General features: G+C 42.7%; 1 protein-coding gene across 2 annotated transcripts; it reads left to right on the top strand.

Moving 5' to 3' along the window:
- The first annotated feature begins 786 nt into the window (after positions 1–786).
- SQLE (squalene epoxidase) lies at positions 787–17,147 on the top strand. Of its 2 annotated transcripts, XM_058807463.1 has the most exons (12): positions 787–1,167; positions 1,299–1,642; positions 3,660–3,912; positions 4,190–4,370; positions 7,012–7,108; positions 10,132–10,245; positions 11,040–11,211; positions 12,030–12,125; positions 12,683–12,825; positions 13,921–14,017; positions 14,434–14,521; positions 15,294–17,147. In XM_058807463.1, exons 2-12 carry the CDS (start codon positions 1,352–1,354, stop codon positions 15,484–15,486), a joined length of 1,725 nt encoding a protein of 574 aa, XP_058663446.1. In that variant the 5' UTR covers positions 787–1,167; positions 1,299–1,351; the 3' UTR covers positions 15,487–17,147. The 2 variants fall into 2 exon arrangements, with proteins under 2 accessions (XP_058663446.1, XP_058663436.1); XM_058807453.1 differs by having other exon boundaries at positions 787–1,642.
- The last annotated feature ends 9,003 nt before the right edge of the window (positions 17,148–26,150 follow it).

Genomic DNA, 26,150 nt, shown 5'->3' on the forward strand with positions numbered 1-26,150 from the left:
AGAGGAGGGGCAGCGCCTCCCTTGTGAAGAGGGCCAGGAGAGATGGGGCGGTTCGCTGGAAGAAGCCTCTGTGGAGACCTGACAGCACATCCCAGTGTAAAAGGGCTACAACCGAGCCAGAGAGGGACCTTTCACAAGGGCATGGAGTGACACGACAAGGAGGGACGGCCTCAAACTGAAGAGGAATAGATTTAGACCAGATATCAGTAAGAAATTCTTTACTGTGAGAGTGGTAAGGCACCGGAACAGGCTGCCCAGAGAAGCTCTGGATGCCTCATTCCCGAAAGCGTTCAAGGTTGGGCTGGATGGGGCTTTGACCTAGTCAAGTGGAAGGTATCGCTCTCCAACCTTCCAGTTTCGCTTCCATCTCAGACCGTTCCATGATTCTCGGATTTCTCCGATGGGCGGTGCTTTCTCTCGCGTTCCCCGCGCAGGGACACGACCCCTCGGCCCCCGCTGCCCTCGGCCTACCAGCGCCCCTCAGCGGCCCCGCCCCGCAGCGTCACCACGGCAACCCCCCCGCCCTTCGCGTCACATCGCCCGGCGGGAGCAAGCCACGCCCCACCGACGCTCCGATTGGTCGCTGGCCATAGCGCCATCTCGGCATAGCGCCGCCGATTGGCCGGCGCTGCTGAGGCACGGGCGCGCGGTGCCCGCGGGGCGGCGGCGGCCGTTACTCATTAGCATGGCCGCGGGCCGCCCCTCCCGCGGGCCGCCCTCGCCATTCGCGCCCATTGCCCCTGGTTCCCTCCCACGGCCCCATTCCTGCCGCAAGGCGCCGCCGGGCGCCGCGACCGGGTCAAGGAGGGAGGCAGCGGCACCGCATCTGCTCTGCCTGAGGCGGCTGCGGGGTGCCCTGGTGCGGGCAGGTAGAGCAGAGCATCAGCCGCGCCCCCCTGGGCGTGCACCTTCCTCCCCCCGCCCCGCGCGGCGCCGCTGCCTCATCCCCGGGCGTGAGGGCTCGGCAGCATCGCCGCCGCCAGCCGAGGAGGGTCCCGGCACCGGGCGGGGCTGGGCACGGCCGAGGGGTGACTGGGGGCGGTGAGACGAGCACCAGCTCCTCCGCCATCGCGTGTCCGGGAGGGAATTCTTGAGAAGACATTTTCTATATTGTTCTTTTTTCCGGTTTTGGAATCGCTGTCCAGGCTTCTGTGGCAGCCTGGCGAGGTGGGGCTTGTTCCTCTTCTGGGGCTCCTTGTTTTTCTATTGAAATCTCCCCACCTTCCAGTAAAAAGGAGATCGTCGCTTTTCTATAGATACATTTTTTCATCCCTTCCACGAAACCCTGTTTTCGGCAGCATCCATCTGTGGCGAAGCTTTGGAGCAACAACCGAGATCAGTGACCCTCACGATGTGGACCTTCCTGGGTATCGCCTCCTTCATTTACGTGTATAAAAAGTGTGGGGACCTCATGACTTACGCTAACAAGGAGGTGCTGCTCTCCGTGCTGGTGTTTTTCTCGCTCGGCTTGGTGCTGTCCTACAGGTACCACTTCAGGGGGCCCCGGCAGCGGCAGCAGCAGAAGCAGAAGTCGCACCTGGGGGTGCTCTCTGATGTGCTTTCAGCATTGCCGCTGGTTGGCTTCTTCTGGGCCAAACCCACCCCGGCGTCTCAGCAAGTTGAACAGCCCAAATCCAGAAAGGTGAGTTGGATTCAGACGCGGCACATGAGGTGAAGGGTCCTGCTGCTTTTCCCTCTGGCCGCTGACACGCTGCTCTGGTGAGGGAAAAGAGCTAAAAAAGGGATGGACAGGGTTTGTCTTTAGATGCTGGATGCTTGATTTGACATATTTTGTGTCAGTTTTGGATGGCAAAAGAAAGAGTGGAACTTACTTTGTGGTAGACAGTGGTTGACCAGGGGTTTTCTAGCATCAGAACAAATATGTTTTAAGAAAGATTTGGAGTAAAGGCTTATTGTAGTAGCCGAAAAATATTTTCGGTTGCCAATCTCTTGTAGAGCTGAAGGACTGGAGAATCTCGCCTATGAGGAGAGGCCGAGTGACTGTCCAGAACAGAAGGCTGTGTGTAAATACCTGCAGGGAGGGTGCCAGGAAGGCTGTGCCAAGGCTTTTTCCATCAGTGCCTGGTGACTGGAAGAGAGGGGCTGAGCAGGCTGAAACAGAGATGTTTGCTCTGGGCATTGGGAGGCACTATTTACTGCCAGGGTGACTAAGCACTGCAACGTTCCCAGAGAGGTGGAAGAGTCTCCATCCTTGGAGGTATCCAAAACAGGGCCCAGGCCAGTCTGCTCTGACCCTGCTTGAACGGGGGCTTTGGACCCCATGATGTCCAGAAACCCTTTCCAACCTCTGCCATTCTGTAACTCTCTGATGAGCTTCATAATATTTATGGATAAAACACATTTGTTTATGCAACTGCAGATGGAGTTAGTGGGAAATGATTGCTGATCTATTGCTTGTACAATAGGTGCAGGACTTGCTCAGATAGTCAGTCAGTTCCCTTGCTGTGGAACAAGTGAAGAGCTGTAGGTGGTGCCTGGAGCTTAGCTGGAGTCCTGCCATCCAAGACTATGAACTGGACATAGATATCCAGTGCATCTGTGGTCAGCACTATTTGGCTTCTTTCCTGTGTACTTCTGGGCAATTTCACATGAGCACTGACCCCTCACACAGAAATACATGAAACTGGTATTGGCTGCAAGTCAAAGGTTTTTGATTTTTATTTTTCTCTTCAAGCCTGTCTTTACCAATTTTTTGTGCTACCTGAATTCAGATAGTTTTGCACTCTCTTGCTGTATTGTAGATACAAACATGACACTAGGCCACTAAAAATTCTGGTGTCAGTGTGTTTCACTGATGCAATCATATTTTACCAATGTCAGCGCTGCAGTGCTGAGGCATTTGTGAAAGACTGAATTGAACTCTCATCTACCAGCTGGAGAAATGATTTGCAGCTTTGCATTGGAGTTGCCCCCAAAATTATTTTTCACTTTGAAGTGTATGTGATTAGGTGCTGTTGGGGAAGGTTCTATAATAGAGCTGATTTAAGATGCCAGTTCTGTATTAACTGATGTCCTGTGCAATATATGTCACTTCTTAACAGCTTTAAATGTAGATGAATGGTGATATTGATTATACTTTTAGATGTTACATGAGTCTTCATTTCAGGACTACTTCTTAAAAGCATTTCCCAGGCAGCTGCTTCTGATGACACTTTTTCATTCTGAATATTACCATAAGTTGCTGTTTAGTTAGTCAGGTAGGTTCACTTAGAGTATAATTTAAAAGGAGTGTGTTTTCCAGAGAAATACATTTTCCAGGAAATCTAATACCTTTTTCATTAAAAAGTGGTAAGGCCTCCACGCTGGAGTGGTTCACTGGCATGAAGGTATCAGTCTTATTTTATAGGACAAGAATATGGGACAGCCTTTTCTTACTGCCTTTTATAGCAGGTTTTAGCCAGGGTCTCGATTTGCAGCAGTGTTGGTTTTTCTTTTCTCTGCTTGTTGTGCTTTTGTTGCCTTGTAGAGTGTGACAGATTCAATTTTGGACAAAACTAAGCTGCAAGATGCCTTCCAACCTCCAATGCATCCTCAGTACCCTGGCTCAGAGTAAAGCTGCTCCAAAGTCAGCCCTCTTGACAAGGTTATGGTACATATCCATTGGCATGTGTAACTTTGTTGGTTTTGTTTTTCTAAAGGGTAAAAGAGAAGTGAACTTCTCAGATGTGTATCTGACAGAGACGGCTCCAAACACAACATTGTCACCCCAATGTGATCCAGAAATTATCATTGTGGGATCAGGAGTCCTTGGTTCTTCCTTGGCCACAGTGCTTTCCAGAGATGGAAGGAAGGTGACTGTGATAGAGAGGGACCTGAAAGAACCTGACAGGATAGTTGGAGAATTGCTGCAGCCTGGAGGATTCAATGCTCTTCGAGACCTGGGTCTTGAAGGTGGGTACATTTCAGAGTGTAAACAGATCTACTACACTCAACAGTGTATTTAGTTAAAGCATGCCTACAGGAAAAAATAAGAAAAACATTATCTGCACTTAACATTTGAATTAAAAATCACTTGTGTATTTCCAGTTTGCTATTTTGAAAATACTCTTCTTTCAGCATGTGTATTTTGCTTAAGAAAATTGGACCCAGTGTAAAGAAATGCGTTTAATAAATAATTAGGCTTTGTTAAAGACTTGTTTTAATCCATTTGTTGGCTTTTATCTTGCAGATACAGTAGAAGGTATTGATTCACAAATAGTAAATGGTTACATAATTCATGATCTAGAGAGCAAATTGGAGGTTGAGATTCCTTATCCAACATCTGAAGATGGACATGTGGCCAGTGGAAGATCTTTTCATCATGGCCAGTTTATCATGGGCCTCCGAAGGGCAGCCATGGCAGAGCCCAAGTGAGTCACATTGTGAACAGCACAGTTGGGATCCAGAGATTCAGAAGCATTGTTCCCATCATTTCCATGAGATTCCTCAACCATTTCCCAGCACAGAGGGCTGTGATGAGCAGGAGTGAGATAACGTAGCAGCTGGAGTTACTCATTCTGCTCTCTGTAGACAAGTTTATAAGTTACATACATATCATATACATACCACACTTTGGGACAGCTTAATCTTTAAGGGAGTATCAGCTTTAAATATTAGGCAAGATATTTGCCCATCTGTGAGAGAGAACAGTTCACAGGTGCAGGGTTGATTCTCTTCTGCTGATTCTTGTGTTTGGCATTTTATCAGAAGTAGTGACCTCCTCTTGGTGAGCAGCGCACAGAACTTCTTTAGGCAAGGCATGAGTGGCAAATTTGGCACGAAATGTTAGATCACAGAGTGGTTTGGGTTAGAAGGGATGACCTTTGAAGGTCAGATGGTCCAGCCCTCCTGCACTGGGCAGTAGCTGTAGCTTTGACACTGATGTTATCAGTGATGATAGAAATCAAGTGTTTACATTTGTACGTTGTTTTACTTTCTTTTTTGACAATAAGAAATAAGCCAAAGTAACTAAAAAGGAGCATTAAATGGAAGTAGCTCTTTCCAGTTAATAATTTGTATGTTTCAGAGTCTTGAAGACAATTTCTTTTCATAATTAAAAGAAAAAATTGGTGCTTTCTCTTTAATGTTTTCTTTCTTCTATAAAGGAGATGAGAAGTAAACTTTTATTGAAATAGAATAGATTCTAGGTGCTGCTTTCTGTGTGGTATTTTTTTTGTACTGTCTTTTTTCCCCCTAAATAATTTTTCCCCTAAGAATATCATAGTGCCATATGGCCCTTTACAAGGGCCATATGGCATTATGATATTTTTACCTAACGTCTTTATTCTGAGCTAGAAAATTGCTTTCTCCTTTCAAGTTTGTTATATCATGTGAATTACTAAAAGTGGCACTAAAGATAGCAGCTCTGTAGTACAGTTACAGTTAATGGTGACTGTGTTCACTAGCTCTGAAAGCTAAAGCCTTCTCGAGGCTCTGAGTTCAATGAAATTTGGGCATCTGAGTGCTCAGCCTGTGGGAAAAACTCCAGTAGCTGTACACAGGATTTGGAACAAAAACTTGCAAAAATCATGTTCATGACTTGAATGATATCCTTTCCCATTTTCCACACACTCCTGAATGTTTTTGTGTATGCTTGCTTGCCATTTAATTTGTGGCATAGAAAACTGCATGTTTATGTGCACTGAAAGACCAAGAACTCTTAATAATGCCAGGAGATTTTGGGTTTTATTACAAAGCTTTTGAGGATATAGGGGATAATTATTACTGATTAGTATATCCTCTTTATAAGCACTAGGCAATATGAATGTATTTTAAATAAGTTATTTTTGCTGCAGAAGGAGGTAAGGCATCATTGGTTTATAATAATAAACTAATTATATATAATTGTAAACTCACAGTGGATGAGAATGAGATGAAGAAGTGAGCACTCAGGTAACTGAAATAACAGCTGTAAAAGAAACGTAGAGCTGATAGGATCTGCAGGACTCTGATTCCCTGGCATGCTGCTGCTGTCCCTCATGTTGAGGTTTCTGTTGAGTGCTCACTCATAACCATTCATATTTTGATACAGCCAATGTGCCTGTTTATTGTCAAATTAAGCCAGTCATGAGCTGCTCTGAAATGTCTGTGCTGGATGCCAGGGGAAAGAAACCCCATTACTTGAGATGCTTGTATTCCTTTTAAGAGCCTAAAATAGCAAGCTGTTGTATTCTCACGTGCACCTTTAGCTCAGTTCTTAAAGCTGAGGAATTCCATCTGGATATGGAATGTTTGCAAGAGATTCAGAGTGTCCCATTTCAAGCTGCTGAGTCTGAAGTGCTCTGGTGAGGTCTAACAGCTTGGATCCAACAAAGAATATTAAGTTTAGAGGGATTTAATTTCTGACTCAAAATAGTTTTGGTTGGGAGATAGAAGCAGGGGATGCTCCACTTGAACGTGTTAGCAGAACTTTAAAAGCATAAATAGAAAAAAACCCAGAACTCTCTCCAGATTCCTGAGGTGACAAACTAGATACCTGTGTCCTAAGCAGGTTAGGTTAGTTTGGACTGCTCTGAGAATTGTGTGCCTGACTTTTATCTAGTGTTCACCTTAAGGGTTTAGGTGCTGCTGATCCTGCTCTTTAATTGTCCTCAGAGTTAGTTCCCACCTGCACTGTCAGCGATTCCTAGCTTTTGGCAGGGATGACTCAGGCAGCTCCCTGATTTCTGACCATTATTAGGCATGAAACTCCTCTCAGCATCTCTCACAGGGCCGTGGGGCACAGCTGGGACTCTACTAAGTGACAGGATGTTTATGATAAACAGTACAGTCTTTAGAATATTCAAGTATCAAACCAAAGGTAGTGTCAAAGTGAAATTTATGACCAACACTTTTTGACATTTAATGTGGCTTCAGAAAGTGTTCAAGAACCTTTTTTTTTTTTTTTGCAAAATTTAAATTGTGTTGGCAGAGACAACATTGTTGAAAATTTGGTTTTCTGTCTATGTCTAGTGCCTTGAAATGCTGGCATCATTAATCCTCTTCTGTTTTAACCCCTCTATTTCATTTCAGTGCAAAATTCATTGAAGGGACTGTGTTACAGTTACTAGAGGAAGATGACTGTGTTGTGGGTGTTCAGTACAAGGACAAAGAAACTGGTGACACTAAGGTAAGAGCTTTCTGTTACAATCTTTGTTAAACTGTTGAGAAAATTGAGGGTTGCTTTATATATATAATTTTTAAAAGCTTGTATGTCAGAGCCCTGGTACAGAAATAATGTAGTTATCAAGAAAGCCAAAGATTTTAGTGCATACAGTCTGGGAATATGGGAATTCTTGTTATAACTTCTTATGAAGCTTCTGCTTTCCATTTCTCTGGAGAATTCAGTTTACTATTTATTTCATTATTCATATGTCTGGAGTTTAAAATTTTTCAAGAGTTCCTGGTGAAAAGAACAGTATATTAAGATTTGTGCTTCAGCTGTGTGTAGTGGTCTGCATTTCCATAAATACTTCCACCATCTAGTGAGGGAATGAGAATGAAAAAGCTACTTTATGATAGTGAAAGCTCTGTCTTGTCATTTCTTGGATGACAGAAAAAGAATTTTGGCATGTTTTAATGCTAAACTGCTGGCTAAATGCTGTGAAACTGTGTGAACTTAGGAGAGACCAGTTTGGGTGGAACCTCCTGTACTGAAGTTCTGGATATGCTGCCTGTTCTCCAGGAAAACCAAATTTGTGATCTTCTTTGTGGACTTTGAAGTTCCTTTGTTACTTACAGTTATGTAGATGTACTCTGATGGGAAAGATGGGAACCTGCCTATGCCATGCTCCCTTCCTTACTAGATGGAGAAAGGTCCTGGGTAGGTGGAAGATCCTGCTCAGATCTCTAAGATCAGAGGTGTCTGACATCTTTCCATCTCTAAGTCATTTTGAGATGGGGCTGGTGGCACAGAACCAAACAGGAGAGAGCCTTTTAAAAGCACTTAAAGCTTAGGGGAACAAGCTGGTTTTAGGCTGTCCTCAGGCAAGTGCCATTTCAGCCACTCAATGGCTGAGTGCTGCAGCAGAGCAGAGAAGTAACAACACCCTTGACCCCTCTTGAGGTAGCTGGAGGAGGAGTGAGTTCCAAGTCTGTTCCTTGGTCTGTCTTAGCTGCCATGTAAAATAAATGAAACTGTATCAGGAAAGAGAATAAGCCACTGAATCATGGGTGTGGGAAAGACAGGGATATTGGAGAGGAGGAGGATTTTTTGCATTGAGAAGGGTGTTTGTTGGGATTTATTTCCCAAATTCAATTTGCTTTATCATCCAGGAACATAGAAGGGTGTTTTTGTTTTATTTTGTTTGAGGGGTAGAAGGGGAACGTGTATTTTGTTTTGAGTTCTGTTTTTAAGCTTCACATACTTATAGATGTTATTGTTGTAATTTTAAGTGTGACTTATTTGAACACTTAGGTGACCAGTGTTGTAGCCTGCATCTTTCCTGAAAGTCTGGATGTTGTTCTAAAGGCCTTAAGTTTCCTGTCTCTATACTGGGGATAAACAGATTCATGTTTTGCCCTGAATGCAGAAGTTCTGTGGCTGGAAAGAGCTGTCTCATTTGTTGGCTTAGATCTCCTTTGATTTTAGAAATCTAGTTTATTAGAAATTTCCATTATACATTTATATTTACTATGTTTCCCTACCTGTGAGTTTTTACAGCTAGGAAGTTCTTAGCTGAATAAAAACCCCAAACTCAAGCCTGTTTGCATTCCTTAACCTGCTTTTATAAAGAAAAGTGGCTGTGTTGTGTATGTGTTTCTCTGTTCTTTCCATCCTACATTCTCCACCACATTACCTTTGAGATTTTTATTCTCTTAAATGAGGTTCAAATTAGCCAGTATGCTAAAAATTACACAGTTTTTCAAAACTGGGCAACTGAATAGACTCAAGGTTGGTTGTGTTGACTGTGGAGGAATTGTAGCATGAGTGTTCTACTCATTAGACAGCAGGGAACTGATATGGACAGGTGACTTTGGTCTAATTGCAGGAAAAATTAGAACTTGCAGTCATCCAAGCTAGGAATCCATAGGAAAGAGGTGAATCCATAGTAGAGGTAACTCTACTCAGGAGCTCACTTCTATAAGCACAGACACATAAAACATGTTTTACCTTACTCACATCTACTGTCATCTGATTTTGTCCAACTTCCCTTCACACAGTAAAAGATGTTAAAGTTTGTGTGACCAAGTGGAGTCAGACTTGAAGATCCTTGTGAGTCCCCCCCAACTCAGAATATTCTAGGATTTTATGAATTCACTCCAATACTGGTGGCAACTGCTCATAGAGGAACTCGCTCACAGAGTGACTCACCCATACAAGAGTAAAAGATTTCCTAGGAGTACTAATGAAACACAGTGTGCCTTTTTTGCCTTACTTGCAAACTTAAAGCTAAAAGGAGAAATACTTCTTACTGCTTATGCCGAGCAGATGAAATCACTCAAAGCTGAGGACTAATGCTTGTTGTAAATCTATTGCCATTTGAAGTTCAATCACTGAACATACTGACACTGAGAAAGCTGTAGATAGAAGGAAGCACCTACCATTAAATGGTTCCTAGTATAATAATGTTGTTATATGACCATAAAAGTACATTTTAGTAACTGGAATTATTTGCTTATGTTCGAGAAGAATGTATGTGTTAAACATTAGAATTTGCACAGACCTTCAGGCTGAACCTGATGAGTTTACTCAGATTTGTATTTTGTCCATATATATACTATTTGGCTAGTTCCTAAGTAAATTTGGAACTGCTCAGAGCTCCCTGTATGGTCTTTTAAAGAAGAGCCTATGTGCTTACAGCTTGTCAGTTTCTTATAATTTGGTTTGGTTTTCTATAGCTGCTTATACATAGTTCTTTAATTTGAAATTATTATTTTTTCTTTTTTCTTCTGTGAGCATTACAGCCCAAAGGGACCAAATACTTCTCTTTATTGTATTTTTTTAATCAAAGTTTCTACACAGTTCCCATAGCTGTGTTTTCTAAAAAAGCTGGAGTATGTTGTTAGATCAGCTTGTGTAGCAAATAGATAAATAGGAATACAAGGAAGGCAAACCCCACAGTATTTATAATACCCATGTTGGGAATTGCTTCTCATTGTTCTGTAGCAAAATTGATGGTGTCTTATCTTTATATTTAATTTATGCTGCAGGAACTTCATGCTCCACTTACAGTTGTAGCTGATGGACTTTTCTCCAAATTCAGGAAAAACTTGATATCCAGCAAAGTTACTGTGTCCTCCCATTTTGTTGGTTGCATTTTGAAGGTAACTTTTAAGTATAATCCTATACAAACCACTGTGCTGTTGCTGAAGGTGGGCTACCCTGTAACCCATATGAACATGTTTGCCTTCAGGACCTACAGATGTCAAGAGAGAAGGTGGTGTCCTGGTTTTGGACTGGGCATCTGGGTCGGTGGCTGGGTGGTTGGAGAATCCAGGCAGATCCTGTCTGGTTCTTTCACTCTGTGTCTACTGCATTAACGGATGCATTAACAGCAAAAATAATTAAGGGAGCATGAACTGAAGCTAACAGAATTTTCACTAGCCTGGGAACACTGACTGGTAGGAACTCCAGTACTTTTTGGGTCTTTAATCCAGTTAGCACTGCCCAAGTTTGTCTACTTTTGGGATCTCCTTTAAGACCTCATTAGATAGGGCCCTGTGATTCTTCTTCAGTTGTATTTAGACTAGTGGATTTCTTTCCCTCCCACCACTTTCTTTATGAAAGGAAAACAAAATTAGCTTATTGAAAACTCCTACACTGATTATGTTACAGGTTTTTAATGGCATATATTAAAACTTGGTGAGGCATTCAAATGAAATGGATAAGCTAGTGATTCTAGTAAATATTAAAATGTATTGGCAAAAGAATTGTTGCTGCACTGAAATTCAGAACTTTCTTTTTGAAAACACTTTTTCATTCAAGAGAATAATAACACAAGCTTTATATGAAAGAGGATTTTTTTAAAAGTGTTTTAGAAAATTATTTTGTATGTCTGATGTTTAATACCTTTTCATTAATCAGTCTCAATCTTTCTTTCCCTTCTTTCCTTTTTAAGGATGCATCACAGTTTAAAGCTAATTATGCTGAACTTGTTTTAGCTAAAACAAGTCCAGTGCTAATCTATAAGATTTCTTCAACTGAAACTCGAGTCCTTGTTGATATTCGAGGGGAAATGCCAAAAAATTTAAAAGAGTATATGATTGAAACCATTCATCCACAACTACCTGGTAAGTCTGGAGAGGCTTCTAGAGAATTGTCACATTTAAATATGTCAAAAAAAGGAGACACATTTCATTGAATTGATAGAGCTGTGTGGCTTTTCCCATGTGCACAGTCACTGTTTCAGGAGCCATTTACCCTTCTTTGGCTCCACACCACACAACACACAGAAGTTTGTTCAGCTCACATCTGTGAGGTCAGCAATTCAGGATTATATAAAGCAATTCAGGATTATGTAAAGGTGAGGTCAGCGATTCAGGATTGTATAAAACTCTGGGGGCCCTGGCACAGGAAGGACATTGACTTGTTGGAATGAGTCCAGAGGAGGCCACCAAGTTGACCAGAGGGATGGAGGGCTCCTCCCATGAGGAGTGGTTGAGAGAGTTGGATTTGTTCAGTCTGGAAAATAAAAGGCTTTGGGGGGACCTAAGTGTGGTCTTCCAGTACCTGAAGGTACTACCAGAAAGATGGGGCAGAACTATTGACAAGGGTGAAAGAGTTCAAATAGAGAGTAGGTTTAGATTAGATATTATGAACAAATAATGTACTGTGAGGGTGGTGAGGAACTAAACCAGGTTACTCAGGGATTTTGTGGTTGCCACATCCCTGGAGATGATCAAGGCCAGGTTGGATGGGGCTCTGAGCAGTCTGGTCAAGGCAAAGTCTCTCCCCTCATGGCAGGGGGGTTGGCACTACAGGATCTTCAAGGTCCCATTCCAACCCACACCATTCTGTGACTCTGTGATATCTCAGAAGATAATGGATTGTGTACAAATGATTTGTGTCTTTGTCTAACTGCTGTAACTAAAATATTTGGTTGTTGCAGATCATTTAAAGGAGCCATTCTTAATAGCAGTTCAGAATGATCGTTTAAGGACTATGCCAGCCAGCTTCTTGCCTCCCTCAGCTGTAAACAAGAAAGGTGGGTATTATGAAATAAAAGGAACAAAAAAGGCATTATAAGCATCTTCTGGGGCATAGGACTTTGTTGTCTTGGATCTATTTTTGTTGTTCAATATAACTGTCTCATAAATCTTCTATAAAAAATAATATTTTGAAAATGTGTACCTTGGGCAGCATTTAACTGGAATCTTTACATTGACACCAGATATTAAGTCAATGCCTGCTTTATCTGTAAGTTTAATTTACTCAGTTGCTTAAGCTTATACAATGTGGCCTTTCTAAGAAAATAATGATAAAAAATTGAAGAAATTAACTTAAAAAGTGTATTCTTTGACACATGAACACACATACCTATAGGGAAAAAATAGTTTGACTTTGATTATCTGAAAGCTGTTTTAAGCCTTTTAATTTAAAGACATACTTTGTGGATTTTGTTTTTTAATTTCTAGTTGTTACACATCTTATTTTCTGGTGGGAATGAATTCTTAGTAAGTTTGATGTTTTTTACAGAGGATTTGAATTTTAAGATTCCATAACAGTTGTGCAGTATCCTGTTGTTTTTTCTCTTCTACCTAGGTGTTCTTCTCTTAGGAGATGCATATAATATAAGACACCCTCTAACTGGTGGAGGAATGAGTGTTATTTTAAATGATGTTAAAATATGGAGACGTTTGCTCCAGGATATCCCAGACCTTTATGAAGATTCTGATGTTCTTAAGGTGATTCTTTATTTTGGATGTATTTTAGACAGCTTCTGCTGCAATTCAGTGACACACTTCTAGGTTTTATGCGACTCAGGGACAAGTGAGTTACTGGTGAGGCATAGCAGTTCTCAAAGCTTTGGCTGGAATATTCAGGTATCAGGTATTCACCAGTGGATGTGAATTAACTGCTGTGCTGTGTGGCAACAGGCAGTTTCAAGACTTTGCACACTGACCTGCTGTGTTTTACTTAAGGAGGCTGGTGTGTTGTGTCCAGTCAGGATACTTTGCTGGGATACCCTGATATTCCCATTTTCATAGGGCATTTTTAACCAGATTGATCCTAAAAGTGGTGGGTTTGAACCATTACACTTGTGTGACTGGAACCTGGACAAGAATGAGCTTGTGTACCCAGTCTTTCAAGAGACATCTCAGCCTGGCCTGCTGCATTAATCTGAGTAGTAAATTAGAAGGGATCCTTCTTTCCCAGGATCTGCTCCATCAGTGTTCATGCAAGGTTTATTTTTTCTGTGATACTTAGTCCCAAAATTCTGATGAGTAGATAATAAGATTTATTTGTTTACTATTTTTAAGGGGGCTGGATGTATTGTCTTGGCTAAATTACAGGTAGTGTAATTGTAGACTACAAGTTGAAGGTTCCAAAAGTGTATTTGAAAATTGAGAAGCACTTGGAGGAACCCCGTATGCCAGGACAGTTCAGGATTTATCTGAATTTGTCTTGCCACACGCAGACACTTTAATGGCAGCTAGTCACCTCAGAGTTAGTCATTTCCTATTTATTACCAGTCAATTGAAGGAACTACCTGAGCATTATCCTTCAAGTTTCAGCTGTATCCCAGACACCCCCTGTAGGATGAGAAACATGCTCTGGAACTTTTCCCTCCTATATTTAAGGTGAGGGGAGCCTGGATAACTGGTTCAACAAGTTTTTGAAATTCCTTAATGACCTAGCTTGGAATCAGCCTAGCATATCACTAAATCCCTTCTACATATCCATGAGCATGACTCTTGCTACCTCACCTCTTTGGAAATCTTTTGAATGTTCCTTTGTATTTACTCACAGAAATATTTCTTTTTGTTATTTTTTTTCAGGCAAAAAGAACATTTTACTGGTCAAGAAAAAAATCTCATTCTTTTGTTGTGAATGTTCTTGCCCAGGCACTTTATGAGCTCTTTGCTGCCACAGATGGTAAATATATCTTAAAGTTAACCTCTGATTAGTTACAACTTGGTAAATAAATATGACTGGGAAGGGGATGTCCATGTCTGTGTGTATATTGTTATGTATTGAAAATATATCAATCAAAGAATTGTAATAAGTTTTCTTGTGTTCTCTGCCTAGATTTTTAAATAGAGTTTTAGCAATGTAAAGGCAAGTCTGGAGTTAGAGCTAAATAACAAACCAAAGCAAACAATAGTCAGTTAATACAAAAATATGTAGATATTCTGTAAGACTATCCTTTGTATAAATAAAAGCAGCTTAAAGTCCAGCTGAATTGAAGAGAACAACAAAGTCCTGGATTTAATATCAGTGTTGTGCATGCAGAAAAATGTTTCAGTATGTGTTGATTATATTTGCTTTATTAATTTTAATTAATTTTGTAGATTCCTTGCATCAGCTAAAGAAAGCCTGTTTCCATTACTTCAGACTTGGAGGAGAATGTGTTGCAGGTCCTGTTGGATTGCTGTCAGTGTAAGTTCACTGTTCTGGCAGTGGTTATTGTGTGCCCCTGAGAGATCTGCTTTGCCCCCATCAGGCTGCTCAACACAGGGAGGATGGCCCACATGAGCCTGGGTTTTAAGATGATACTGAAGGTTGGAGCTTTATTGGAAATTGAGTCTTGAAGTGCTGGTTCTTTTTATTTTTTTTCTTTGTGCATAAAAAAGGCCACTAAAAAGCTGGTGGCCCCTAGTGTAGGTGGCACAGGAATTTGAATAAGGTAGAGGGGTCCAGAGCAGCTGGTGGAGATGATTCCTACTTCACAAGCTGAGAGTAGTGTTGGGTGAGGCCTCCCATAAACAGCTGTAAGGAACAGGGAAGTCTCTAGCTGGGAAGGTGTTTGAATGGCCCCTCAGAAACTTGTGAATGCACAGTAAACCCTACTACTCTGAACATAGGAGAATGTGTGCTTTTATACTTCTCTCCTTTTGGACTGGGAGCTAAAACTGAAAAGCCTGTTTAAAATATTCCTTTGGGGGAAGACAAAGAGTAAGAGATAGACAAAGAGAACTAGAAATGAAGAGAAAGCAGCAGTGTATGTTGGCCTTGCCATAGAAGGGAATGCAGACTGGAGCAGCCCAAGAGAACCAAGTTTGTATTTTTCAGTTGAGTTGGCAGGACCAGATCTGCCTAAATCAGAAGGGGCTGTGGGATCTTGGGTGGAGATCTGTATTTGTAAAATGGAAGTTTTTCAGTTCTTTCTGATGCTATTTATTCACTAGTTTTATGTTTGTTTTTAATGCAGGTTATCTCCCAAACCAATGGTACTGATTGGCCACTTCTTTGCTGTGGCCTTGTATGCTGTTTATTTTTGCTTTAAGTCAGAGTCCTGGATCACCATACCTCGAGCAATTGTCAGTAGTGGAGCTATTCTTTACCGGAGCTGCTCTATAATATTTCCACTCATTTACTCTGAAATGAAGTATTTAGTCTATTAAAATCCAGGGTAAAGTGACTGGAGGAAGAAAGCATGAAAATCACAATGCCTTCAAAATCTTTGGACATGTATTATTTAATATTGTATCATGTTCTCCTCAAAATGCAATTTCCTTGATAAGCTTTTAACTTAATTTTGATTTTGTGGTTATATACATATATAATATATGTAAATATCTTTTCTTTACAATTTAATTTGAAAAAGGAGTTAGCTGTTTACAAAGACCATAGTTAAGTGTTGACGTGGTAGATAATTGACAGTTTTGACAGAATTTCTTTCCTTGCTTTATGCATTGATGAGTGCACCACTAATATTAATAAACTGAGAAGTTAAAATTGTAAACCACATGCTGCTATTATCCTTCATGCTTTTTTCTGTTCAGTAGTTCCACAGACTATTACTGTGAAATAGCGTAACATTCTCAATTTGGTTATTTTGTTAGGATTTGCATCTGTTCTGTTGCTGTTGCAGCTAAGATACTGGTCTGTTGACACTTAAAAGGACACTGTAAAGGATGTCAGCTCTTGACGTGTCACTATTTCTTTAATTTCAATTACTGTTGCAAGTGCCATGTTGCTCTTTTGAATTCCCTCTTTACGCTAGAATTCATTTTAACAAGTAATAACCAAATCTTTGCTTTGTTGGCTACTGCAAAGCACTCAGGTAGTGAAAGCACATGTTTTTGAAAATTTCTTCTTATCTCATTTCCCTTCAAAACCTTGAAAGTTTGGAGTTGTTCTGCTTGGTGTGTGTGCAACTGAAGTTTAACACTGCCATGAACTGAAGCACAGCAACAAACTGTATCCACTGAAACAAATTGAGTCCAGGCTATTTCCAGTAGACAGTAATCTTTAATATTACTTCTGAAAATTAATGAAAAGCACCATGAAAGTGTCCTTTTAATACTTGGAGTGTGGTGGGATTATTTTTCCTGTAGGAATTACTGCATGCTACTAAAGAGTTCATGTCTGTTCCTATTGGTCACTATTCTTCTCGATGTTACCAGTGTGATTTCCTTTGCTCTTGTGCATCTGCATTTTCTCTACCTTTCTTACGATTTGTGTGGATATCACTGAATGGCTCTGCTCTTTTGGCATGCCTAAACAATCACACATGGTGCAGGCAGCAGTCTGGAGAGTAGTAACAGGTTTTTATTCTTCTGTACTGGTGAAACTGTGACTCTACCTTGAAAATGACAGATTGCATAAGCTGTGTATAAACATCCATTTTATCTTGGACTGTGAAAAAAAATCTGTGGAGAGACTTTATTTAGTATTTTATTTGATGGATATTTCAAATGACTTTTTCTTTTCCAGAAGCAAAAGTATGTATATTTTTCTAACCATGATCACTTTTGATACCCTCTTGAAATTACACTCATCATGAATATGTCTATGTTGAAACTTTAGGGTAAAGTACTAATATTTTCAAATATATGTGGTAACTAAATTATGCCCCTTTAAGGGTACACAAAGTTTGCAGGATTTATACAAATGTTTTCAAAATTTGTGACAATTTTGAAAATATTGATTAATTTTACATTTTTTATTTTTTTATATTATTTGCAGTCAGTCTCTTTAAAATCATGGATAAAAAGTCCTGAGCCAAATACACATCCTCAGCTTACCTAAATAAAAAGTTGTTATATCTGTAGATTATTTTTGTTGTGTGTCTCTGCTTAAAGAGTTTGGTAAAATTCTAATTATTTATGTTTAAATGTACATATATATATATAAGGACTTTTTCCTTTCTTGTCCTGAATTCAGTGCCTGGTGAAGTGTCTTGATCAGGGTAGCAATCACTTATTGGAAATTGCTGGGGGAGAGATAAATGGTGGGGGGGGGGGTGTGTGTGTGTGTGTAAGAAGGATCAGCGTGAAAATACAACCATGAAATGGCTTCTGCCTTGTCCTCAGGGCAAGAGGAAAGGCTGACATTGGATTATCAGCCAGAGTGGGATCATTGGGACACAGCAGCCCAGAATGGGGCTTCTGGCTGAGATTGCTGATGAGCTGGTCTTTGGTATGTTGGCTGGGTGCCAACTCCTGCTGGTGGTGGCCCACCAGCTCTGCCCCAGGGAAGAGCTGCAGGGCAGAATTTCAGGCTGTGTTCTGTGGTCCCTGACTGCAGTTATTTTCTCATGGATGCAGAGGGATGTTGGGTGGTGGTGGAGAAATCATGAGAAAAGCAGTTCTTGAGTCAGCTGAGACTAGGAAGAGTAGAGCTGGCAGTGAGTGAGTCATGTCCATAGGTAAAACAGAAATGGAATCCAGCAGCACCTAGTGCTGAGCCACAGCATGCAACAGATGGTCTGTAAATCCTTATTTTCATTCTCTACACCTATATGCCACAAATAAAGCAGCACGCGAGGAAGGTTTTGTCACAGGCACGATTCAGAATCTGAGAGGAGCAGAATGGCAGGCATATTTGATGCAACTTGTGAGTTGTCTATTTTCTAATTCTGAAGGGGTTAATTCAAAGGATTTCTACATTGCAACATTTAATGGCAATGATGTGCTGTTAGGTAAGTGTTGTGGGCACAAGGAGATAGGAGTTGTGAGATGTGGTCACCCCTCTCTTCCTAGACTGATGCAGCTGCAGCTGCTGGAGAGGGTAGAGGAAGAAGAGAAGTAGCTACATAGTGGTGGGTTTTTAGATGTTCACATGGTGCAGGAGTATGAAAACTTGCTTGTAGTGGAAAGAGGAGACTGACAGTGTCATGGAATCATAGAATCATAAACTTTGGAATAGACTGCCAAGATCAAGTCCAAGCTTTGACTGAACACCACCATGTCAACTAAAGCATAGCACTAAATGCCATGTCCAGTTGCTTCTTGAACACTTCCAGGGGTGGTGAGTCCACACTTGCCTGAGCAGCCCATTCCAGTGCATAACCACCCTTCCAGTGAAGAAACTCTTCCTGATGCACAGCATGAACTGCACCTGGCACAGTCTGAAGCCATTTCCTCTTGTCCTGTCACTGATTGCTTGGGAGAGGAGATAGACCCTGACCTGGCTGCAGCCTCCTTTCAAGCACTTGTAGAGAGGGATAAGGTCCCTCTTGAGCCTCCTTTTCTCCAGGCTAAGCACCCCCTGCTCCCTCAGCAGCTCCTCACAATATTTGTGCTCCAGAGCTTTCCCAGCTCCACTTCCTTCTCTGGGCCCACTCCAGCCCCTCAGTGTCCTTCTTGTAGTGAGGGGCCTGAGACTGGACACAGGATTCAGCTGCTGCACTGCAGACAGGGTATGTCACCATGATATTTTCTGAAAAATCCCTTCACCAGGATTTCTTCTCCTGGGAAGCAGGGAAGCTTCAGCTTCTCCCTGTTTTGCTGCTTTGGAATGTGATCTGGAGATTGTTTACCCAGCATGGGAATTGTTCCAATTTAATGACCACTCATGGTCCAGCTGTGTCGAGGTTCTAAGAAGTCATGGGTTTTATTATTCATTCTTTTCTAGCCTTCTGATGTATTCTTTCTCTATAGTTTAGTATAGTTTTAGTATATAATTTAATATAATATAAAATAATAAATCAGCCTTCTGAGAACATGGAGTCAAATTCTCATCTCTTACCTCATCCTAGGGATCTCACAAACACCACAGGGGTGGGGTAGGTGGAAAAGGTGTGGAAAATGCTGCCTGTACTGGCTTTCCATGTGTAATCTGTGATCTTTGCTACTTCAAAGGCTACTCACATCCCCACCAACCTGTGTTGGTCTTTGCTGCAATACTGTTGTAGCTCATGGGTTGTTTTGTGACAGGAGGGCATTAATTTACTGTTGGGTCATAGTTCTTGGACATACTGCTCTCTGAAACCAGCTTGTGTATTCTGCAGAAAAGTGAAATCCGTTCAATCCAGAATAAATATGGGCAGTTGATAAATTATTCATCCTGAAATTCTGGCTTGTTCAGCATGACACAGTACTACATGGAAAATAGTGTCAGCAGTTCCTAAACTGTCCCCTGTGAAACTCTTGTTCTGTGCAGTGCAGAGTGAACAGAGGCATGACTAAGCTTGCTGAGATGAAATTACTCAAGGTACTGACAATAAAAGCTGCCATGCTATTTTAAATGGTAACTGAAATCCACTGTTAATGTAAGCAAAGTAATGTAAATAGGAAAAGTAGTCCTGATCATAGAATAATTTGTTTTGGAAGGGATGTTTAAATCTCATCTACTCCAACGCCAATGCAATGAGCAAGGACATTTTCAGGTAGATGAGGTTGCCCAGAGCCCTGTCAAGCCAGATGATGAAAGTTTGCAGGGTTGGGTGTCTACCCTCCACCTCTGTGGGCAACCTGTTCTAGTGTCTGATCATCCTCATTGTAAAAACATCTTCCTAGTGCTAGTATAAATCATCCCTTTTCCAGTTTTAAACCATTGTCCCTTGTCCTATTGCAACAGGTCTTGCTGAAAAGTTTGTCCCCATCCTTCTTATAGAACACTGTCAAGTACTGGAAGGCCTCAATAAGGTCTCCCTGGAGCCTTTTTTCCAGGCTGAACATCTTTCTTAGTCTGTTTTCATTGGAGACTGACTTCATCCTCTAAACATCACCCAGGCCCTCCTCTGGCCCTGCTTTGACAGGTCTGTGTCCTTCCTGTGCTGGGCACCCCAGTGCTGGATGCAGTTCTCTGGGGACAGTCTCACATGAGCAAAGGGGGACATTCACCTCCTTTGCCCTGCTGGCCCTGCTGCTTTTGATGCAGCCAGGATACAATTGGCTTTCTGGCTGTGGGTGCACACTGCTGGGTCATGGCCAGACCCATCTACCAGCACCCCCAAGTCCTTTTTGGCAGGGCTGCTCTTGAGCCATTTCTTCCCCAGCCTTTATAAATACTGAGAGTTTCCTCAGTACCTGTGGAGGACCTTGCATTTGGCCTTGCTGAACCTCATGAAAGTTCCATGGGCCCAGTCCTGAAGTCTGTCAGGGCCCTTCTGGATGGGATCCTGTCCCTCAGGTGTGTCAGCTGCACCACTCAGCTTGGTTTCATCTGCAAACTTGTTGAGGGTGCACTCAGTTTTGGTGTCTGTGTCATTGATAAACATATTGAACAGTATTGATGCCAATACAGAGCCCTGAGAGACACCACTCATCACTATGTCTGGACATTGAGCCATTGACCACTACCCTCTGGATGTGACCATTGAACTAGTTCCTTATTCACAGATCTGTGCACCCACCAAATCCATAGCTCTCCAATTTAAAAAGGAGGTAGTGGGGGACCTTGTCAAAGGCCCTACAGAAGTCCAGAGAGCTGACATCTGTAGTCCTTCTCTTGTCCACAGATGAACACACCCCTCACAGTCCTTGGTGAAGCTGTCTGGCTGAACAGCTGAATCACCTCCCTGTTCTCCAGGTGCTCTAGCACAGCTTCTAGGAGGATCTGCTCCATGGTGTTCCCAGGCTGATGGGTCAGTATTTCCCAGGTTCCTCCTTTTTACCCTTTTTAAAGATGGGTACATTTCCCTTTTTCCAGTTGTGTGGACCTGACTGCCATGAATTTTTGAATATCATGGAGAGTGGCTTGGCAACTACATCAGCTAATTCCCTCAGGACTCTGGCAGGTGTAGGGGGATAGAATATAAGTAAATAAATGTAGTATGGAAAGTAATCTTACCCCCTAAAGAGTTGCAGCTGGGTTAATTATTAACCCAGCAGGTTAATAATTAGCAGGTTAATGAAGTCAGGAGCAGGCCTGACTTTACAGGCCACAGCTGTAGCCAATAAGAAGAGTGTTATAAAAGAGTGGATTGGTTGGTTGAGGGGAACTGGAGTCAGGTGGCCACTGTGAGAAGAAGGAAGAGTCAGTGCTTAGAGGAGCTGCCTACCAGAAACATCAAGGAGGTTTGAAATTCCAGCAATATGGAACCTTTACAATATAATGACAATAAAACTCTTGTGATATAATGACAACAGGCAGGTATCTTTTTGGGTTCCATAGACTTCTGTAAGTTCAGGCTACTCAGATTCCTCACAAACCCGATCTTTTCTTATAGAGGGAATCACTTTGTTCCCTCAGTTTCCATCCTGCTGTCCATCCACTTGAGAGGTGTGGAAGAGAGTTTTCTATTGAAGACTGAGGCAAAACTTGTTGAGTAGCTCAGGCCTTTTCTCATCCCTTGTTAGCAGCTTCATGGCCTTGCTTCTTTCTTTGACTCTCCTTTTCTGGTGAACACATCTGTAAAAGTCCTTGTTATTCTTTGAGTCTTGCCAGGTTCAGTTCCAGCTGTGCCTTGGCCTTCTTCACCCTGTGCCAACACAACCAAACCTCATCCCTATAATTTCCCCAGGTTACCTGTCCTTGTTTCCACTGCCTGTTCGTTTCTTGCCCTGTAGTTTTACTAGCAGGTCCCTCCTCAGCCACACCAATCTCTTGCCCTCCTTGCCTCATTTCTTGCTCCTGATGATTACGGTCTCTCCCACTCTATGGAAAGCATCCTTAAAGATCTGGCAGCTCTGTTCTGCTGCCTTGTTCCAGAGGGCAGTTTCCAGGGGGTCCTATTGTCCTAAAATTCAGAGTCCACATTTTACTCTTTGTCTGACCCACATTCCTCAGGAGTGTGAACTCCACCACTGCACGATCCCTGCGGCCCAGGCTGCCTCCAGTCTTGGTGTCCCAGCTGAGCTCACTGCATTCACGGCCATCAGGTCCAGCATTGTGTCCCCTCTGGCAGGACTGGCTATTGCCTGGCTGGAGAAGTTTCCCTCCAGGCATTCCAGGACTCTCCTGCACTGCTTACAGCTTGCTGTGCTACTTCCCCGGGAGATGTCAGGGTTGAATTCCCCCAGCAGGACAGGAGTCTGTGAGTGCTATTGTAAATGCACATTCACCAACGAGGAGAAGAGAATGATGCATCTGACTCCATCTTATCAGAAGGCCAGTTTATTACTTTATTATACTATATTATATTAAAGAATACTATACTAAAGAATTCAGAAAAGATACTTATTGAATGCTAAAAAGACAATAATGAAAACTTGTGACTCTTTCCAGAGTCCCGACACAACTTGGCCCCAATTTGCCAATGAATCAAAACAGCTCACACCAGAATCCAATGAAACAATCACCTGTGGGTAAACAATCTCCAAACACATTTCAAATGAGCACAACACAGGAGAAGCAAATGAGATAAGAATTATTTTCCTTTTCTCTGAGGCCTCTCTCACTGCCTTTCAGCTTCCCAGGAGAAAAACCCTGGGTGAGGGAATTTTTCAGATAATGTGAATGCCACAGAGTGCGATGCCTCCTGCAGCTGGAGCAGGAAGGCTTCATCAGCTGGTTCCCCTTCTGCAGTGGCCTGTAGTGACACCAACCACAAGGTTCCCTTCTCAATAGCCTCACTCCAGTCATGGGATCTGTCCCACCAAGTTTCAGCAATGGCAAGTAGGTCACAGCTTTCCAGCAGCACGGTGTCTTCCAGCTCATGTCTGTTGGGTTCATTGGTGTAGAGGTCCTTCAGCCGGGCTGTCAGCTGTGTCACCTTCTTAGAGGGACACCCCTTAATTCCTTTGAGGTATTTCACTGGTGTTTCCCTGATTGCCTCTATTATCCCAGGTGTCCTTGTCTCATCTCCATAAGATTTACAGTGTTCTCCAATGAGGACAACACCACTAGAGCTGCTTGTCTGAGGGCCCTCATTAGCACTCTGTCTCTTTAACCTTGGTGCATCCTCCCACAGCTTGTCACAGGCAAGCCTGATATTATTTATCCCTCTTCTCTGGCATGTCTAGTTTAAAGCTCTCTCAATGAACCCCCCTGGCTCCTGAGCAAAGAGCCCCTTCTCCTTCTGAGAAAGGTGAATCTCACCTGATGGCAGCAAGCCTGGTGCTGTGTAGCCCATCCCATTGTCAGAGGAACCAAAATTCTGGCAGTGACACCAGCCCCAGAGCCATGAACTGGGCTGGGTCCATCTGTTTCTTACTTCTTGTTTTTGCCAGCAACTGGAAGGATAAGGGGAAAAATTATGTGTTCCACTTCCCTTACCAACCAAGCCAAGGGGCTGAAGTCTTTTTGGACGACCCTTGGATTGGGATATTGCAGCTCCACTGCCACCCACGTGGAAGACCAGTAATGGGGCTGGGAAGTTTCCTGCAGCTGTCCTGAAGCTGGATCCCAGGGAGGCATCAGACTTTCCTAAGAGGAGGAACATTTATCCAGCATATTAGACCCTCTGTTCCCCTTAGAAAGGAATCACCTACAACTACAACTCAACTTTTCTTCCTCATAGAGGTGGTTGTGATGTCTTGTTTAGGCCTTTCTGACTCTGTCAATGCCTCTGGTATAGCTGGCCCTTCATCCTCATCACATGTTGACTGGCATTCCACCTGCAGAGCCTCAAGCATACTGTACGGAGGCACCTGGGAGAGTGAGGTGGACAGGGAGGGATTTCATCTGCTGCCCAGGTAAGGACTTTTTATCCATTTATTCCTTTCTTTGGAGCTACTGTTTTCTGCCTGATGGGGAGGAAGATACAGGAGATCCTTGATCATATTTTTTTTCTGGTGGTTGTTCCTGTCTCAGGAAGGCAGGTTCTGCCAGTCTGTCTCCTTCTTAGAGTCCCTGATGCTCCTGAACCATTCTGCTTCCTCCCTTCAGCTGTGCCACCAGGCAGAGCAAATCATCCACCTGGTGACACACGTGTTGTTTGTGCTGCTGTCCAACACCAGTGATGATGGTGGAACCCAACTGAGAGTGTCCTGGAATCACCATGACTGGTCCTCTCCATGCTTCCACCCAGCTGGCAGCACCAGATAAAAAGGTAAACAGGATGTTGGAAATTGTTAGGGAAGGACTAAAGCAAGCACATGACAATTTTGCTTGAAATAGGCCTTTGCACTGACTGGTGTATGGCAGGCAGGAGCTTCAGGCAGAGTCAAGAGAAGGTGCAGAGTGAAGTGTTTGGCCTTTGCTGGTATCATTTTCAGAAGGTAGAGATTGTCAAGGCCCATTGAAGAAGTGATTTCTAGTATTGCATCCAGGTTTTAGAGCTTAAAACCCTCTTCAAGCACAGGTTACCAATCCAGCAATGACAAATGGCAGAACCATGGGTCAAACGCTGAAATACTCATTAATGTTAAGGCAATAGGAACACAGGTAGTCAGCAGTTCTTGAGAAGCACCCAGTGGGGTGTGTTGAATACTCATCCAATTTTAGATGGTTCCACCTATGCTATTAGAGTAGCTAATTTGTTTTTTTATGGGAACATATGAGTTTTCTTTGGCTCAACACCTTGTTTACCTGTGAGCCATTGTTATGCATCTACAGCTTTTTCAGGTTTCTGTGATGCAGCTGGTTTCCTTCAGGTGCAGATTCACATCCTTCATTCAGGCAAGGGCATCTTCACACTCTCTTCCCTGGTGTGGGTTCTGATAGCCCTGATGTAGGGGCTGATACTTATATGGTCCTGAAAATTTGTCTTGCCTAGAGAAAATATACAGAAAAGTATACAGTATATATATATATATATATATACAGTATAAAAGTATACGGTATTGAACTGTACAAGCATTGACTTATTGAGTTCTAACTGTGAGTGTCAGTACACTCATGGCAGTACTGGTGGTGTGTTCGCACAACCTCATGGGTGCTTCTAGGCTGTGAGGCTGGATTCTTTAAGGGCAGGACAGGCAGGGGAAGCTTGCAGAGGGATAAGGGTCCATGGTCCCTGCTGTGGCTTCACCTACCCTGGGAGACACCCAAGGACAATTGGTGGTGCTCTGCCTATGATGGCCTTGGATCCTCCTGGGAATGACTTCAGGGAAAAGGGAATAGCCTAGAGGAGGGATCATTGCCAGCACTGGGTGAACCAGACTGCTGTATTTTGGATGTGGGCCATGCTGCACCACAGGATGGGTCCTGACATGTTTTATGCACTTGTGAATCAAGATCCTGGACCCAAAGGTTGATGTGGGGCTCCTGGGCACAGTGCTGAGCACTGGTTCATAAACTTTTTATGTATGGCATAAATTGACCCCTCACCTATATTTCAAGATAAATAAAACCCTGCTATTAAGGTTTTAAGTTACAAAGCTTTACCACCTTCCTTGTGACTGGATCTATTTGCTGCCTCTGCATTTCCTACTCCAGAACAGTGCCTTGCTCTCCTGTCTGCTGGAGGAAACTCTTGAAGTGGAGGTCATTGGTAACAAGAAATCAGTCACTATTTTGGAAATATGGTGGATGTGCATGAATTTTGGCTAACTCTGATTTTGCTTTTTAAAATGGGGTTTGAAATGTATTTTGGTGATAAGGATCCCATCTTGATGCACAAGCTGTTGCAGACACATAAATCCATCAAGATTTGACATGACAGAGGGTCATCTACAGGAAACCTTCTCCAGAGCCCCTGCCTCCATCTGCTCTTAAACCCTTAATAAGTGATTCTGTTAACCTTGAGCCTTACTCTGCTTTTTCTAGGAAAGTTTTCTTTTTCAACTTGGAATCAACAGGAACGAGAGAAATTTTTGCAACAGGCTCTCCTGGGATGCTGGCAGTTACCTGTGCTCCCTGGTGTCTTTTCTGATGCTAGAAAACTTTCCTGACTAATGCTGTCTATACCTATATGGCTTTCTGCTCCAAGGTCTCCATCTCTACTGACATCACCAGGCAGGAATCAGATGCAGTACTTGAGTTTTTCTGTGCCAAAGGTGAGCTCTGAAGTGGC

The sequence above is a fragment of the Ammospiza caudacuta genome, chromosome 1, assembly GCF_027887145.1.
Source record: "Ammospiza caudacuta isolate bAmmCau1 chromosome 1, bAmmCau1.pri, whole genome shotgun sequence".
Lineage (NCBI taxonomy): Eukaryota > Metazoa > Chordata > Aves > Passeriformes > Passerellidae > Ammospiza > Ammospiza caudacuta.

Excerpts from the sequence above, each read along its gene's own strand:
- SQLE (XM_058807453.1), top strand. The coding sequence starts at position 1,352 with ATGTGGACCTTCCTGGGTATCGCCTCCTTCATTTACGTGTATAAAAAG. Across the intron at positions 14,018-14,433 it reads GCTCTTTGCTGCCACAGATG|ATTCCTTGCATCAGCTAAAG; the intron begins GTAAATATATCT and ends TTAATTTTGTAG. Across the intron at positions 14,522-15,293 it reads CCTGTTGGATTGCTGTCAGT|GTTATCTCCCAAACCAATGG; the intron begins GTAAGTTCACTG and ends TTTTTAATGCAG.